The sequence below is a fragment of the Mobula hypostoma genome, chromosome 5 (genome assembly GCF_963921235.1).
Source record: "Mobula hypostoma chromosome 5, sMobHyp1.1, whole genome shotgun sequence".
In the NCBI taxonomy this organism is placed as follows: Eukaryota; Metazoa; Chordata; class Chondrichthyes; order Myliobatiformes; family Myliobatidae; genus Mobula; species Mobula hypostoma.
The window spans coordinates 34,175,389-34,190,356 of NC_086101.1; the positions used below are offsets into that span (position 1 = coordinate 34,175,389).

Here is a 14,968-nt window from a genome sequence, read left to right on the forward strand (position 1 = left end):
GTTAGGGTTAGTGTCAGTGAGTAGTGAGTAGAGGCATAGCAACACTGGCTGATTTCATTTGACACAAACGACACATTTCACAGCACCTTTTGATGTACACGTGACAATTAATGCCAATCTTTTCTTTAACACAAGAAATTCTGCAGAAGCTGGAAATCCAGAGTAACACACACAAAATGCTGGATAAAGAGTCTTGGCCTGAAATGTCGACTCTTTATCCCTCTCCATAGATGTTGCTTGACCTGCTGAGTTCCTCGAGCATTTTGTGTGTGTTACTTTTAATCTTTAATATTCAACAACAGCATAATTCAATAAACCGTTAGTTTAATGAAATAGAAATAGTGGCATAGTTCTTATAAAGTCTCAGAATATACAGCTCCTTCCTCTCTAATCATATTTTAGTAGCTGTTGCACTTAAGTTGAAATCTACAAGTTGTGGAATGTTTTAATGATGTGCACTTGCTGTGAGGTTTGAAATTACGCCTGCATGGGCAGTGATAATAACATTATTTACTACAGGGAGGGTGACTCAGTCAGCCAGTCCCTCTGCACCAGTGGGCAGGAGTGGGACTGAATATCATTGTGCTTCTCGGTGGCTTCATCCAGGTCAATCAGTTCCTGGTTTATCTCAGTCCGCAGACATCCTGTGAAGGAGGCTGTGATGGGGGTTGTGCTGACTGGAACCTCTGCAAAGGCAAAAACATTAGCAGATGAAAGGTGAAATGTTAATTTGCGCAAGGTTAACCCTTTAGGGGGGCTGCCAGGATCCCAGGCCATGTCATAGAGCATTACAGAATAGACACTGGCCCTTCAGCCCACTTAGTTCATGTTGAACTATTATTCTGTCCGATCCCACCGGCCTGCACCTAAAGCATAACCCTCCATCCAACGTTCCCTTCAAACGCACATCCACCTCTTCTACAGGGAGCTCGTTCCAAACTCGCACCACCCTCTGAGTGAGGAAGTTCCTCCTCAAGCTCCCCTTCATGGTAGGACAACGGTGGAGTGGTTAGCACAGTGCTTTACAGTACCAATAACCCGGGTTCAATTCCCACCACTGCCCGTAAGGAATCTGTACGTGCTCCCCGTGGCCGCGTGGGTTTCCTCTGGGTGCTCTGGTTTCCTCCCACACCCCAAAGACAGTGGGTTGAGTTAAGAAACTGCAAGGGTAAAGGAACCCTGATGGAAGTTACATGCAGGCCTCTCAACAGTAGCTGGGAGGCGGACCGCAGATTACAACGGGAAATAGAAAAGGTGTGTCAAAAGGGCAATGTTATGAAAGTCATGGGAAATTACAGCATGCAGGTCGACAGGGAAAATCAGGCTGGTTATGGATGTCAAGAGCGTGAGTTTGCTGAGATGGCTTTTCAGAGCAGTTTGTCATTGAGCCTACTGGGGGCAGGGGTCATCTATACTGGATTGTGTGTTATGTAATGAACTGGCTGTGATTAGGAAGCTTAAGGTAAAAGAACCCTTAGGAAACGGTGATCACAATATGATCGAATTCAACTTGAAATTCGGTCGGGAGAAAGTAAAGTCTGACATAGCAGTATTTCAGTAGAGCAAAGGAATTTACAGTGGTATGAGAGAGGAGTTGGCCAAAGTAAATTGGAAGGAGTTGCTGGCAGGGATGACAGCAGAACAGCAATGGTGTGTGTTTCAGGGAAAAATGAAGAAGGTGCAGGACATATGTATTCCAAAAATGAAGAAATACTCAAATGGTAAAATAGTACAACCATGACTGAAAAGGGAAGTCAAAGCTATTGTAAAATCAAAAGAAAGAGCATACAACAATGCAAAAATTAATGGGAAGATAGAGGATTGGGACATTTTAAAAAACCTACAGAGACCAACTAAAAACAATCATTAGAAGGAAAAAGATGAAATATGAAAGCAAGCAAGCAAATAATGTTAAAGTGGATAGTAGAAGTTTTTTTCAAGTAAGTAAAAAATAAAAGAGAAATGAGAGTGGATATAGGACCACTAGAAAATGAGGCAGGAAAAATAATAACAGGGGACAAGGAGATGGTAGATGGACTAAATGAGTATTTTTGTATCAGTCTTCACTGTGGAAGACACTAGCAGTGTGCCTGATATTGTAGTGCATGAAGGAAGAGACATGGGTGCAGTTACTGTCATAAGGGAGAAGGTGCTCAAAAAGCTGAAGGACCTAAATGTACATAAGTCACCCGGACCAGATGAACTGCACCCTAGGGTTCTGAGAGAGGTAGCGTTAGAGATTGTGGTGGCATTAGAAATGATCTTTCAAAAATCATTGGATCTGGCATGATGCCAGAGGACTGGAAAATTGCAATTGTGACTCCACTCTTTAAGAAAGGAGGAAGGCAGCAGAAAGGAAATTATAGACCAGTTAGCCTGACCTCAGCGGTTGGGAAGATGTTAGAGCCAATTGTTAAGGAGGAGGTGATGGAGTACTTGGTGACACAGGACAAGATAATACAAAGTCAGCATGATTTCCTTCAGGGAAAATCCTGCCTGATGAACCTATTGGAATTCTTTGAAGAGATTACAAGTACGACAGATAAAGGGCTTGCAGTGGATATTGTATATTTGGACTTTCAGAAGGCCTTTGACAAGGTGCCACACATGAGGCTGCTTACCAAGTTAAGAGCCCATGGTATTACAGGAAAGTTACTAACACAGTTAGAGCAGTGGCTGATTGGTGGGAGACAGTGAGTGGGGATAAAAGGTTCCTTGTCTGGTTGGCTGCCTGTGACTGGTGGTGTTCCGCAGGGGTTGGTGTTGGGACCACTTCTTTTTATGCTGTATATCAATGATTTAGATGATGGGATAGATGGTTTTGTTGCCAAGTTTGCAGATACAAAGATTGGTGGAGGGGCAGGTAGTGTTGAGGGAACAGGTTGGATGGAGAAGGACTTAGAAAGATCAGGTGAATTGGCAAGAGGCAGAAGAAATACAATGTTGGAAAATGCACGGTCATGCACTTTGATAGTAGAAATAAATGTGTAGACTATTTTCTAAACAGGGAGAAAATCCAAAAATCTGAGATGCAAAGGGACTTGGGAGTCCTTGTGCAGAACACCCTGAAGGTTAACTTGCAGGTAGAGTCAGTGGTGAGGAAGGCAAATGCCATGTTAGCATTCATTTCAAGAGGTCTAAAATTCGAGAGCAGGGATGTGATGCTGAGGCTTTATAAGGCAATGGTGAGGCCTCACCTTGAGTGTTGTGAACAGTTTTGGCCTCCTTATCTAAGAAAATGTGCTGGCATTGGAGAGGGCCCAGAGGAGGTTCACAAGGATGATTGCAGGAATGGAAGGGTTATCATATGAGGAACATTTGATAGCTCCTGGTCTGTACTTGCTGGAATTCGGAAGGATGAGGGGGATCTCACTGAAACTTTTCGAATGTAGAAAGGCCTAGATAGAATGGTTGTGGAAAGGATGTTTCCCATCGTGAGAGAGTCTAGGACAAGAGGGCACAGCCTCAGGATAGAGGGGCGCCCTTTCAAAACAGAGATATGGGGTATTTTCTTTAGCCGAAGGGTGGCGAATTTGTGAAATTTGTTGCCACACACAGCTGTGGAGGCCAGGTCGTTGGGTGTATTTAAGGTAGAGATTGACAGGTTCATAACCGGACATTTCATCAAAGGTTATGGGGAGAAGGCTGGGAACTGGGGTAAAGGAGGTGAAATAAAGAGGATCAGCCATGATTGAATGGTGGAGCAGAATCGATGGGCCAGATGGTCTAATTCTGCTCCCATGAGTTGTGGTCTAAACATACCAATGATAAGAAAGAGAATATGATGGAACTTTTGAAAAACTTTAGGATAAGATAGGTCCCTGGGGCCAGATGGAATATACCCTAGGATACTACAAAAGTGAGGGAAGAGATTTGCTGTGCCTTTGGTGAAGATCTTTGCATCCTCAATAGCCACAGGAATATTACTAGGTGATTGGTGGGTGGCAAGTGTTACTCCTTTGTTCAAGAAGGGGAGTAGGGAAAACCCTGTAAATTATAGACCAGTGAGTCGTACTTCAGTGGTAGGCAAATAATTTGAAAAGATTCTCAGAGAAAGGCCTTACAAGCACTGTCTGATTATGGATAGTCAGCATGGCCTTGTGAGGGGTTTATGGTCTGAGTATTGTACAAAGGGAACAATAGATAGGTAGATACTTTATTGATTTCAAAGGAAATTACTGTGTCACAGTAGCATTACAAGTGCACTGATGTACAATTAGAGGAGAAACAAGAAAGAATAAGTTACCACACACAGTCTAACAGGAGGGGAGGGGTCATCACTTCCCCGTCTATAGGTTGACTCATTGTAGAGCGTAATGGCCGAGGGTAAGAATGACCTGATACAGCGCTCTTTGGAGCAGCACAGTGGTCTTAGTCTATTACTGAAAGTGCTTCTCTGATCAGGCAAGGTGGCGGGCAGAGAGTATTGTCCAGAATTGCCGGGATTTTCCGTCGGGTCCTTTGTTCTACCACAGCATCCATTGTGTCCAGTTTGACTCCCATAACAGAGCCAGCCTTTCTAATCAGTTTATTGAGCCTGGCTTTTTGAAGGGTTCATGGTCTGAGTGAATGTTGTACAAAGGGAACAAAAGCATTCAGGATGTAAATTGTTGGCCCAAATATTTGCGTTGAGACAATAAAGTGTGTTTTTCATTAATTAAGATTCATTTAATGATTTGTCATTAATGATAAGTCAGTTTTCTATATGTCAATAACTATGCGGGAGGGAAATTCCAGGCAGTTTCTAGAGTAGGCTACATGGTCGACAAAACATTGTGGGCCGGTGGGCCTGTAATATGCTGTAGATTTCTAGGTTCTATGTTCTATGTGGGGGTTGTTCTGCTAAGACAGGTTGAGCATGTTGGCCGATCCTCACTGGGAGTTGGAAGGTGGTGAGATGATCTTATTCCGGTGATGAGGGAGCTCCAGATATACCGAGAGGATGTGCCTCCTGTTGGAACCGCACACCATTATGGGGGTAAAGAGGAGTTACTCTTGGGACCTGGTGAATTGTCAATCCCAGGGAGATGTAGAGATGGAGCGATTACATGCATTCAGGGTGGAGATTGGCCAAAATTAAGGATCTGGAGGAGCAGCTAGATGACCTTTGGTTTGTACGGGAGAGTGAGAAGAAAAATTGATCAGTTACAGAGAGGTAGTCACCCCGAAGTTGCAAGAAGCGTGTAGCTGGGTGACTGTCAGGAGAAATAGAAATATGAATGGGCAGTTAGCACAGAGAACCCTTTGGCCATTCCTCTCAATAATAATACACCGCTTTGGACACTATTGTGGGGATGACCTCCCAGGGGAATGTCACGAAGACTGGGTTACTGGCACTGAGCAAGGGTCCGTGGTGCAGAAGGAAAAGAGGGAGGAGAGGGGAGCGGTAGTGATAGTCAGGGGAACAGACAGGAGATTCTGTGGATGTGAACGGGACACCCAGGTGTCCACAACATTTTGGAGGAGAAGGGAGAGCAGCCAGATGTCTTGGTACATATTGGTACCAATGACATAGGAAGGGAAAACAAAGGGGTCCTGAAAAGAGAATTTAGAGAGTTAGTTAGAAAGCTGAGAAGCAGGACCTCCCGGATAGTAATTTCTACATTGCTGTCTGTGCCACGCGCCAGTGAGGGTAGAAACAAGATGATTTGGCAGATTCAATCAAGAGAAAGTCTGCGGATGCTGGAAACCCGAGCAACACACACGAAATGCTGGAGGAATGCGGCAGGCCACCAGCATCTACGGCCCAAGATGTTGACTGTATTCTTTTCCATAGATGCTGCCTGGCCTATTGAGTTCCTCCAGTATTTTGTGTCTGTTGACTTGGTTGATTAATCTGTAGTTGAGAAGCTGGTGCAGGGGGCAGGGCTTCAGGTTCTTGGATCATTGGGATCTCTTCTGGGGGAGGTATGACCTGTTCAAAAGTGACAGGTCGCACCTGAACCCGAGGGGGACCAATATTCTCGTGGCCAGGCTTGTTAGAGCTGTTGCGGAGGGTTTAAACTAATTTGGCAGGGGGGTGGGAACCGGAGTGAAGGGACTCAGGATAGGACAGATGGTAAAAATGTAAAGATAGCATGCAGTCAGACTGTCAGGAAGGGCAGGAAGATGATAGGACATAATTGCAGCCAGCAGGGTGAGTATCAGCGCATTAGGGATGCAGGATCAAAAAGGGTAGCAAATACAGTACTCAAAGTGTTATATCTCAATGCACAGTGTATAAGAAGTTAAGTAGATGATCTTATTACAGATTGTCAGGTATGATGTTATGGCCATCACTGAATCATGGATGAAGGATGGTTGTAGTGGGGAGCTGAATGTCCAAGGTTACACATTGTATCGGAGGGATAGCAAAGAAGGCCGAGGGGTTAGTATAGCTCTGCTGATAAAGAATGGCATCAAATCAGTAGAAAGATGTGACATAGGATCGGAAGAGGATGAATCCTTGTGGGTTGAGTTAAGAAACTGCAAGGGTAAAAGGACCCTGATGGCAGTTATATATACAGGCCCCCCAACAGAATCTGGGATGTGGACCATAGATTACAACAGGAAATAGAAAAGGCAAGTCAAAGGGGCAATGTTATGGTAGTCATGGGAGATTTCAACATGCAGGGCATTTGGGAAAATCAGGCTGGAAATGGATCTCAAGAGAGTAAGCTTGTTGAATGTCTTTGAGATGGCTTTCAGAGCAGTTTGTCGTTGAGCCTACTAGAGGATCAGCTATACCATTCTGGGTTGGGTGTTATGAAATGAACTGGAGGTGATTAGGGAGCTTAAGATAAAAGAACCCTTAGGAGACAGTGATCACAATATGATTGACTTCACCTTGAAATTTGATAGGAAGAAAGTAAAGTCCGAAGTAACAGTATTTCAGTGGAGTAAAGGAAACTACAGTGAGGAGTTGGCCAAAGGAAACTGGAAGGAGATGCTGGCAGGGATGACAGAAGAGCAGCAATGGTGTGAGTTTCTGGGAAAAATGAGGAAGGTGCAGGATAGATGTATTCCAAAAACAAAGAAATACTCAAATGGCAAAATACTCAAACTGTGGCTGACAAGGGAATTCAAAGCCAATGTAAAAGCAAAAATGAGGACATACAACAAGGCAAAAATTAGCAGGAAGACAGAGGATTGGGAAGCTTTTAAAAACCTACGGAGAGCAACTAAAAGAATTGTTAGGAAGAATAGTAAAAGTTTCTTCAAGTATGTAAAAAATATAAAAGAGATGAGAGTGGATATAGGACTGCAAGAAGGTGAGGCCGGAGAAATAATAATGGGGGACAAGGAGATGGCAGATGAACTAAATGAGTATTTTGTATTAGTCTTCACTGTGAAAAGACAGTAGCAGTGTGTCAGATGTTGAAGAGTGTGAGGGAAGAGAAGGGAGAAGGTGCTCAAAAAGCTGAAAGATCTGAGTGTACATAAGTCACCCGGGCCAGATAAACTGCACCCTAGGGTTCTGAAGGAGGTAGCAGTAGAGATTGTGGATGCATTGGTAATGATCTATCAAAAATCATTGGACCCTGGCATGGCGCCAGAGGACTGGAAAATTGCAAATGTCACTTCTCTCTTTAAGAAAGGAGGAAGGCAGCAGAAAGGAAATTATAGACCAGTTAGCCTGACCTCAGTGGTAGGAAAGATGTTAGATTCAATTGTTAAAGAAGAGGTTATAGAGTACTTTGTCATACAGGACAAGATAGGACAGAGTCAGTATGGTTTCCTTAAGGGAAAATCTTGTCTGACGAACCTGTTGGAATTCTTTGAGGAGATTACAAGTAGGATAGATAAAGGGGATGCAGTGGATGTTGTATATTTGTACTTTCAGAAGGCATTGGTTGATTGGTAGGAGGCAGTGAGTGGGAATAAAATGATCCTTTTCTGGTTGGCTGCCAGTGACTAGTCGTGTTCCGCAGGGTTGGTGTTGGGACCACTTCTTTTTATGCTATATATAAATGATTTAGATGATGGAATAAATGGCTTTGTTGCCAAGTTTGAAGATGATATGAAGATTGGTGGAGGGCCAGGTAGTGTTGAGGAAACAGGTAGGATGCAAAAGGACTTGGATCAATTAGGTGAATGGGCAAGAAAGTGGCAAATGAAATACAATATTCAAAATGCATGATCTTGTACTTTGGTAGTAGAAATAAATGTGCAGACTATTTTCTAAATGGTGAGAAAATCCAAAAATCTGGGATGCAAAGGGACTTGGGAGCCCTTGTGCAGAACACCCTGAAGGTTAACTTGCAGGTAGAGTCGGTGGTAAGGAAGTCAAATGCAATATTAGCATTCATTTTAAGAGGTCTAGAATACAAGAGCAAGGATGTGATGCTGAGGCTTTATAAGGCACTGGTGAGGCCTCACCTTGAGTATTGTGAATGGTTTTTGGCTCCTCATCTAGGAAAAGATGTGCTGGCATTGGAGAGGGTCCAGAGGAGGTTCACAAGGTTGATGCCAGGAATGAAAGGGTTATCATATGAGAAACGTTTGATAGCTCTGGGTCTGTACTCGCTGGAATTCAGAAGGAATGGTGGGGGGGATCTCATTGAAACCTTTCGAATGTTGAAAGGCCTAGACAGAGTAGATGTGGAAAGGATGTTTCCCATGGTGGGGGAGTCTAGGACAAGAAGGCACAGCCTCAGGACATAGGGGTGTCCATTTGTAACAGAGATGTGGAGAAATTTCTTGCGGCAGAAGGCAGTGATTTTGCGGAATTTGTTACCACAGGCAGCTGTGGAGGCCAGGTTGTTGGATGTATTTACGGCAGAGATTGATAGGTTCTCGATTGGCCACAGCATCAAAGGTTACGGGGAGAAAGCCTAGGAGGGGAAAAAGGGATTCAGCCATGATGGAATGGAGGAGCAGACTTGATGGGCCAAATGGCCTAATTCTACTCCTATGTTATATGGTGTTACTAGTTGGTAGGTGAAATGGTCATTGTAAATTATCCTGTGATTAGGCGAGGGTTAAGTCAGAGAATTGCTGGGCGGTGTGGTTCAAAGGGCAGAAGGGCCTATTCCGTGTTATATCTCAATTGTCACCTTACCCACAATCTTTGGGAGGGAGAGGTCCAGAGACACACGACCCTCTGGTGCAGAGACGGCTCCTGATCCTGAGCCCCTGCCCCTGCCCCTGCCCCTGCCCCTGATCTGAAGGGAATGTTGCAGTGTGTGCCGGACACGGTGACAAACGCTAGGCTGAGTTAAGTACCTGGTAATCCCCCCAGTGTGGTGTTGACTGCGTCCCTCATGGCCTGATCCAGGATACCCAGTTGCTTCCTCCGTGCTGAGCTGCTTAACTGGCTGCCGTAAGGAATCCGATCGACTTCCAACAGGATTCGCTGGGCTGTGACAGTGAGGTGGATTGAATGATGCTCTCCATTGCAAAGATACAGGTTCGCAGATCTGGACACAATCTGGTTGTCTATGGCCAGCAGTAGTTGCTAATGTGGAAAGAAGCAGAGAAATAAGTTCAGTGAAAGAATTCAGTGCTAGACAATGGATGGGAATGGGTAGAGTATGGAGAGCAAGAGATGTACTCCCTCAGTACTGACCCTCCCTCAGTACTGCCCTACCCACAGTGTGACCCTCCCTCAGTACTGCCCTACCCACAGTGTGATCCTCCATCAGTTCAGCCCTACCCACAGTGTGACCCGCCCTCAATACTGTCCCCTCCCACAGTGTGACACTCCCTCAGTACTGTCCCCTCCTCACAGTGTGACACTCCCTCAGTACCGTCCCCTCCCACAGTGTGACACTCCCTCAGTATTGTCCCTTCCCACAGTGACACTCTCTCAGTACTGTCCCTTCCCACAGTGTGACACTCCCTCAGTACTGTCCCTCCCACAGTGTGACACTCCCACAGTACTGTCCCTCCCACAGTGTGACACTCCCACAGTACTGTCCCTCCCACAGTGTGACACTCCCTCAGTATTGTCCCTTCCCACAGTGACACTCTCTCAGTACTGTCCCTTCCCACAGTGTGACACTCCCTCAGTACTGTCCCTCCCACAGTGTGACACTCCCACAGTACTGTCCTACCCACAGTGTGACACTCCCACAGTGTGACACTCCCTCAGTGTGACCATCCCTCAGTAGAGCCGCTCTCACAGTGACACTCCCTCAATATTACCTCTCCCATAGTGGGATGCTCCCTCAGTACCAAAGTCAAAATGAACTGCCAATCTTTCTCAGTGTCACTGGTTAAAATTCCCTCCACACTATGTGCATCACTGGTGTTTTGTTGGTCAGGTGTAATTACCCTTGAGAAGGTGTGGGTGAGCTGCCGGTGAAATTGTTGAGGAAATGCTGGGATACCTAGCACAGCGTTGTTGAGGATCAGTGACCATTAAAAGCATCCCCTCACCCCCACCTACGGACCCCCTGTTGGAAGAAAGGTCATGATGATGGTGTTTGGGCCCACGACACACCTTAGGGGTCTCCTGTAGTGGTGTCCTGGGACTGGGATGATTGATCTCCAACATCTCCACTCCCCACCCTCTGGGTGAGATCTGACACCAGCCATTGGAGTGTTTGTCCAATGTCAATGACTTCATGTTTATCCGTTACGCCGGTCGAGGGCAGTCACCCTTCACTCACCCCTGGAGCTCAGTTCTTGGTCCCTGGCATGAGACAAACTGAACTTGGAGTATTTTGGACAGTTTTGGGCCCCTTATCAAAGGAAGCATGTGCTGGCATTTGAGAGGGTCCAGAGGAGGTTCACCAGAATGATCCTGGGATTTAAAGGGTTAATGTATAGTACATGGGGTTTTTGATGGCCCTGGGCCTGAACTCTTTGGAGTTTAGAAGAATGAGGGAGGATCTCAGTGAAAGGCCTACACAGAGTGGCAGCTGCCTGACCTGCTGAGTTCCTCCAGCGTTTTCTGTGTGTCGCTTTGGATGTGGAGAGGACGTTTCCTTTAGTGGGAGAGTCTGAGATCAGAATGGAAGGATGTCCCTTTAGAACAGAGATGAGGAGGAATTACTTTAGAGAGAGTGGCGTCTGTATCTTTAGAATTCATTGCCATCGACAGCTATGGAGGCAAAGTCATTGGGTATTTTTGAAGTGGACGTTGATAGGTTCATGATTAGTAAGGCCATCAAAGGTTAGGGGGAGAAGACAGCAGACTGGGGTTGAGAGGGATAATAAATCAGCCATGATTGAATGGAGAAGCGGACTTGATGGGCAAAATAGCTTATGTCGTATGGTCTTCAGACTGACCCAAGCTATGATGTGGTCCTGAGCTGAGAGCACCAGGTGAGAACCAGACTGGTCATTGTTGGGTAAGTGGCAACTGATGCCCCTAATAAAGACTGCTCCATTACTGTTAATGATGCAATTCAGACTGATCAGAATTATCCTACTTCTGGCGAACAGGATGTACCTGGGTCATTCTTCCCATTGTCGGCCAATTGTCAGTGTTGTAACTGGGTTGGAACAGCTTGGACAGAGACACAACTCTTTCTGGAGCCCATTTCTCCAGTACCTCAGCTGGGCTGTCGTTTGGGGCCTCAGCTGCTTCTGTCACCGAGCTGTCGACTGGTCCCTGGCAGTGGGAATCTCGGGCGGGAACTGAGGTGGGTCACCATCAATATCTTTGGCTGATTTAGCCTTGTTAGTCCCTGGGCCACACCGTCACCTCCTCCTTCCATTAGCCATTTAATTATCCACCATTTTAGGGACCACCATCAACCAGTACATGCCCTCTTCTCATTGCTACCATCAGGGAAGAGGTATAGGAGCCTAAAGACACACACTCACTGTTTTAGGAAAAGCTTCTTCCTCTCTGTCATCAGATTTCTGGATGAACAGTGAACCAACCCATGAACACTACACTATTGTGGCTCACTTTCTGCTGCACTTACTTAATTTAATTTTTACATATATATATATTTACTACTTATTGTAACTTATAGTAATTTTCTATTTCTTGCATTGTACTGCTACTGCAAAACACATTTCATGATCTATGTCAGTGAGAATAAACCTGATTCTCATTCAAAGTCAGATTTTTATTTCCAGCCTCCAAACAGTAATGTCAGCCAGTTTCAGTGGGACCCAAGTCATGTCCTCCGCAGTATCAGTGGGTGACATATTACCTGCTTTTTCTCTGGGCTGTAGGCGTCAGTTACCGAGAGTGCCAGAGGCACCGTGTTCCCGCTAACTAAAGCGAACACCACACCGGTGTCCTTTGATGGCCGCATCTGTAGCTTCACGTCAACCTTCCAACCTTCCAAACCCATTTCCACTGTACCTGAAAGAAAAAGACCAGAGGGCTCTCAATTTCTCACATGACTAAACCTTTTGGTATCTGTTTCCATCATGGTTACCAGTCAGAACAACAATAACCTTCCCCTACCACCTCTCCTTGGTTTTGTTTTAACCAACCCCTTCACTCCCTCAAAATCCCTGTCTTTCCACCATTGAGGACATCTTTAAAAGGCAATGCCTTAAGAAGGCAGCATCTATCACTAAGGGCCCTCATTTTTTAATTTTTTGTTATTACTGCCCATTATGCCTCTGGCATTTAGGACAGCAATGAACGCCCTCCATCTCCGTCACACACAGCTATAGAAGGATTCTTCATTACTGTCTCCATAACAATTTTTTTTTTGACTCGGGTCATTAGCCCTGAGCTGAACCCCTGAAGCTGGAGCACCAGTGGCCTCCTTGTCTGCCCTCTACCCTTTGACCTGTTTGGCATGGGTGACCCTACAAAGAGACAAAGCATGAAGCCCTGACTCCAGCCTTCATAGCTCTCTGGGTCACTGAGACACTCCAGCTTCCGAACCACCACCAGGTTGTGGTCCTGTTGGAGGACCACCCAGGACAGGACATGCCCTCTTCTTATTACGACCATCAAGGAAGAGGTACAGGAATCTGAAGACCCACACTCAACATTTTAGGAACAGCTTCTTCCCCTCTGCCATCAGGTTTCTGAATCGTCTGAACCCATGAACACCACCTTGGTATTTTGCTCTCTTTTTGCCCTATTTGCAGTTTGTATTTTTTAATGTACACTCACACCCTGCATAGCGCTGATTCGTTACAACCCAGTTATTCAATTCTTTATTGAAATATTTTTAAAATGACAAAAATTCACTCTAAGCAACATTTAAAACTTCTCAACAGTGGCTGCCATTACAGTAAACACTCAATCAGCCAATGAGAGAGCTTTACAGACACTCTGAGCCTCCCGCAGCCAATCATGTATTAGTTCACACTCTGCCTCCCCCGTGTGTGTAAACGTCCTTGCTCCGTCGCCAATTTCTTCTTTTTTTTCCCCACCCACAATGTCTGGAAAACGGCCTGCAACTCTCAATGAGGATAGTACATCTCAGATATCTAGGAAAAGCATTATCACGGATGTGAAACTGCAAGTGATACGGTGTTTGGAAGCTGGTGAGTGTCAGATTGATGTTGGCACCTCTTTGGAATTGGCTACATCAATGATCAGGACGATTATTTTAAAAATGTGGACAAGATAAAAGCTTAGCAAAGACAACCTCAAAGTTATCATCAACGAAGGTGGCTAGTTCAAGGAGCCATTCACTTGAAAAAATGGAAAATAGACTAAATATACGGGTGGATAACCAAACACAACGGAACATGCCCCTAAGCCAGCTGATAATGGAATAGGCAAGAAGCATCTTCAGTCGTATTCAAGAAGAAGAAGAGGATACATCAGTATTATTCACAGCCAGCACAGGTTGGTTTGGTAGATTTATTTGAACAGCCTAGTAACCTCCATAGTATACGTGTCTCTGATGAAGCGGCTAATCCTCTCCTGCTTCTCCCTGTATCTAACAGCAGCCTGTCACACCGCATCCCCCTCACCTGCCATTGATTCCACTGCCTCTCGCTACCACTGAAGCTGACCCATTCATCCCGAGTGGTGAACCAGTGTCCCACCTATCGTAACGCATTCCCTTTTGAGATCCAAATACTCCACATCCCTTCGTTCCTTTTGCTGAACCAGTTGGATGTCCCTCGAACAATACCAATTGCTGAGCCAACAGACCTTCAGTTCTGGAAGCAAAGAACTCACAATTTCCTTTTGTGAAGCCCTTTGCTGTAAAGGGTGGGAACAGTAGCGTAGTGGTTAGCATAATGCTGTATTGGTACCAGCGAGGCGGGTTCAGTTCTATCACTGTCTGTGACAAGCTTGTATATCCTCCCAGTCACTGTGTAGCAACATACATCAAAGTTGCTGGTGAACACAGCAGGCCAAGCAGCATCTGTAGGAAGAGGTGCAGTCGACGTTTCAGGCCGAGACTCTGTTAGTCCTGACGAAGGGTCTCGGCCTGAAACGTCGACTGCACCTCTTCCGACAGATGCTGCCTGGCCTGCTGCGTTCACCAGCAACTTTGATGTATGTTGCTTGAATTTCCAGCATCTGCAGAATTCCTGTTGTTTGCGTTTAAAGTCACTGTGTAGGTTGGGTTTCCTCCCACATTCCAAAGGTGTACAGGTTAGGGCGAGTAAGTTGTGGGTATGTTATACTGACACCAGAAAAAATAACTTCTGTAGGTGTGTGGAGGAGAATGTATTGACTGGCTACATCACAGCCTGGTATGGAAACACCAAAGCCCTTGAATGGAAAATCCTACAAAACTTGGTGGATACGGCCCAGTCCATCACGGGTAAAGCCCTTCCCACCATTGAGCACATCCACATGAAACACTGTTGCAGGAAAGCAGCATCCATCATCAGGGTCCCCCACTACCCAGGACGTGATGTCTTCTCATTGCTGCCGCCAGGAAGAAGGTACAGGAGCCTCAGGACTCACACCACTAGATTCAGGAACAGTTACTACCCCTCAGACTCTTGAGCCAAAGGGGGTAACTTCATTCAATATCTCTAGAAAGAGGTGCAGTCGATGTTTCAGGCCGAGACCCTTCGTCAGGCGAAGTCCTGATGAAGGGTCTTGGCCTGAAACGTCGACTGCACCTCTTCCTAGAGATGCTGCCTGGCC

The 14,968-nt window shown here is 45.6% G+C and overlaps 1 protein-coding gene across 3 annotated transcripts in view; it reads right to left on the reverse strand.

Annotated features, from left to right (window-relative positions):
* Window positions 1-307: 307 nt before the first annotated feature.
* Window positions 308-14,968, reverse strand: part of LOC134346748 (vitamin K-dependent protein S-like) — a 48,025-nt gene continuing 33,364 nt past the window's right edge. For all 3 annotated transcript variants that reach the window (XM_063048344.1, XM_063048345.1, XM_063048343.1), the window contains 3 exons: window positions 12,093-12,247; window positions 9,205-9,436; window positions 308-686 (listed from right to left, as the gene is read on the reverse strand). In XM_063048344.1, coding sequence (XP_062904414.1) covers window positions 514-686; window positions 9,205-9,436; window positions 12,093-12,247 — 560 coding nt within the window. In that variant the 3' untranslated portion in view covers window positions 308-513. The remainder of the gene's footprint in view (window positions 687-9,204; window positions 9,437-12,092; window positions 12,248-14,968) is intronic.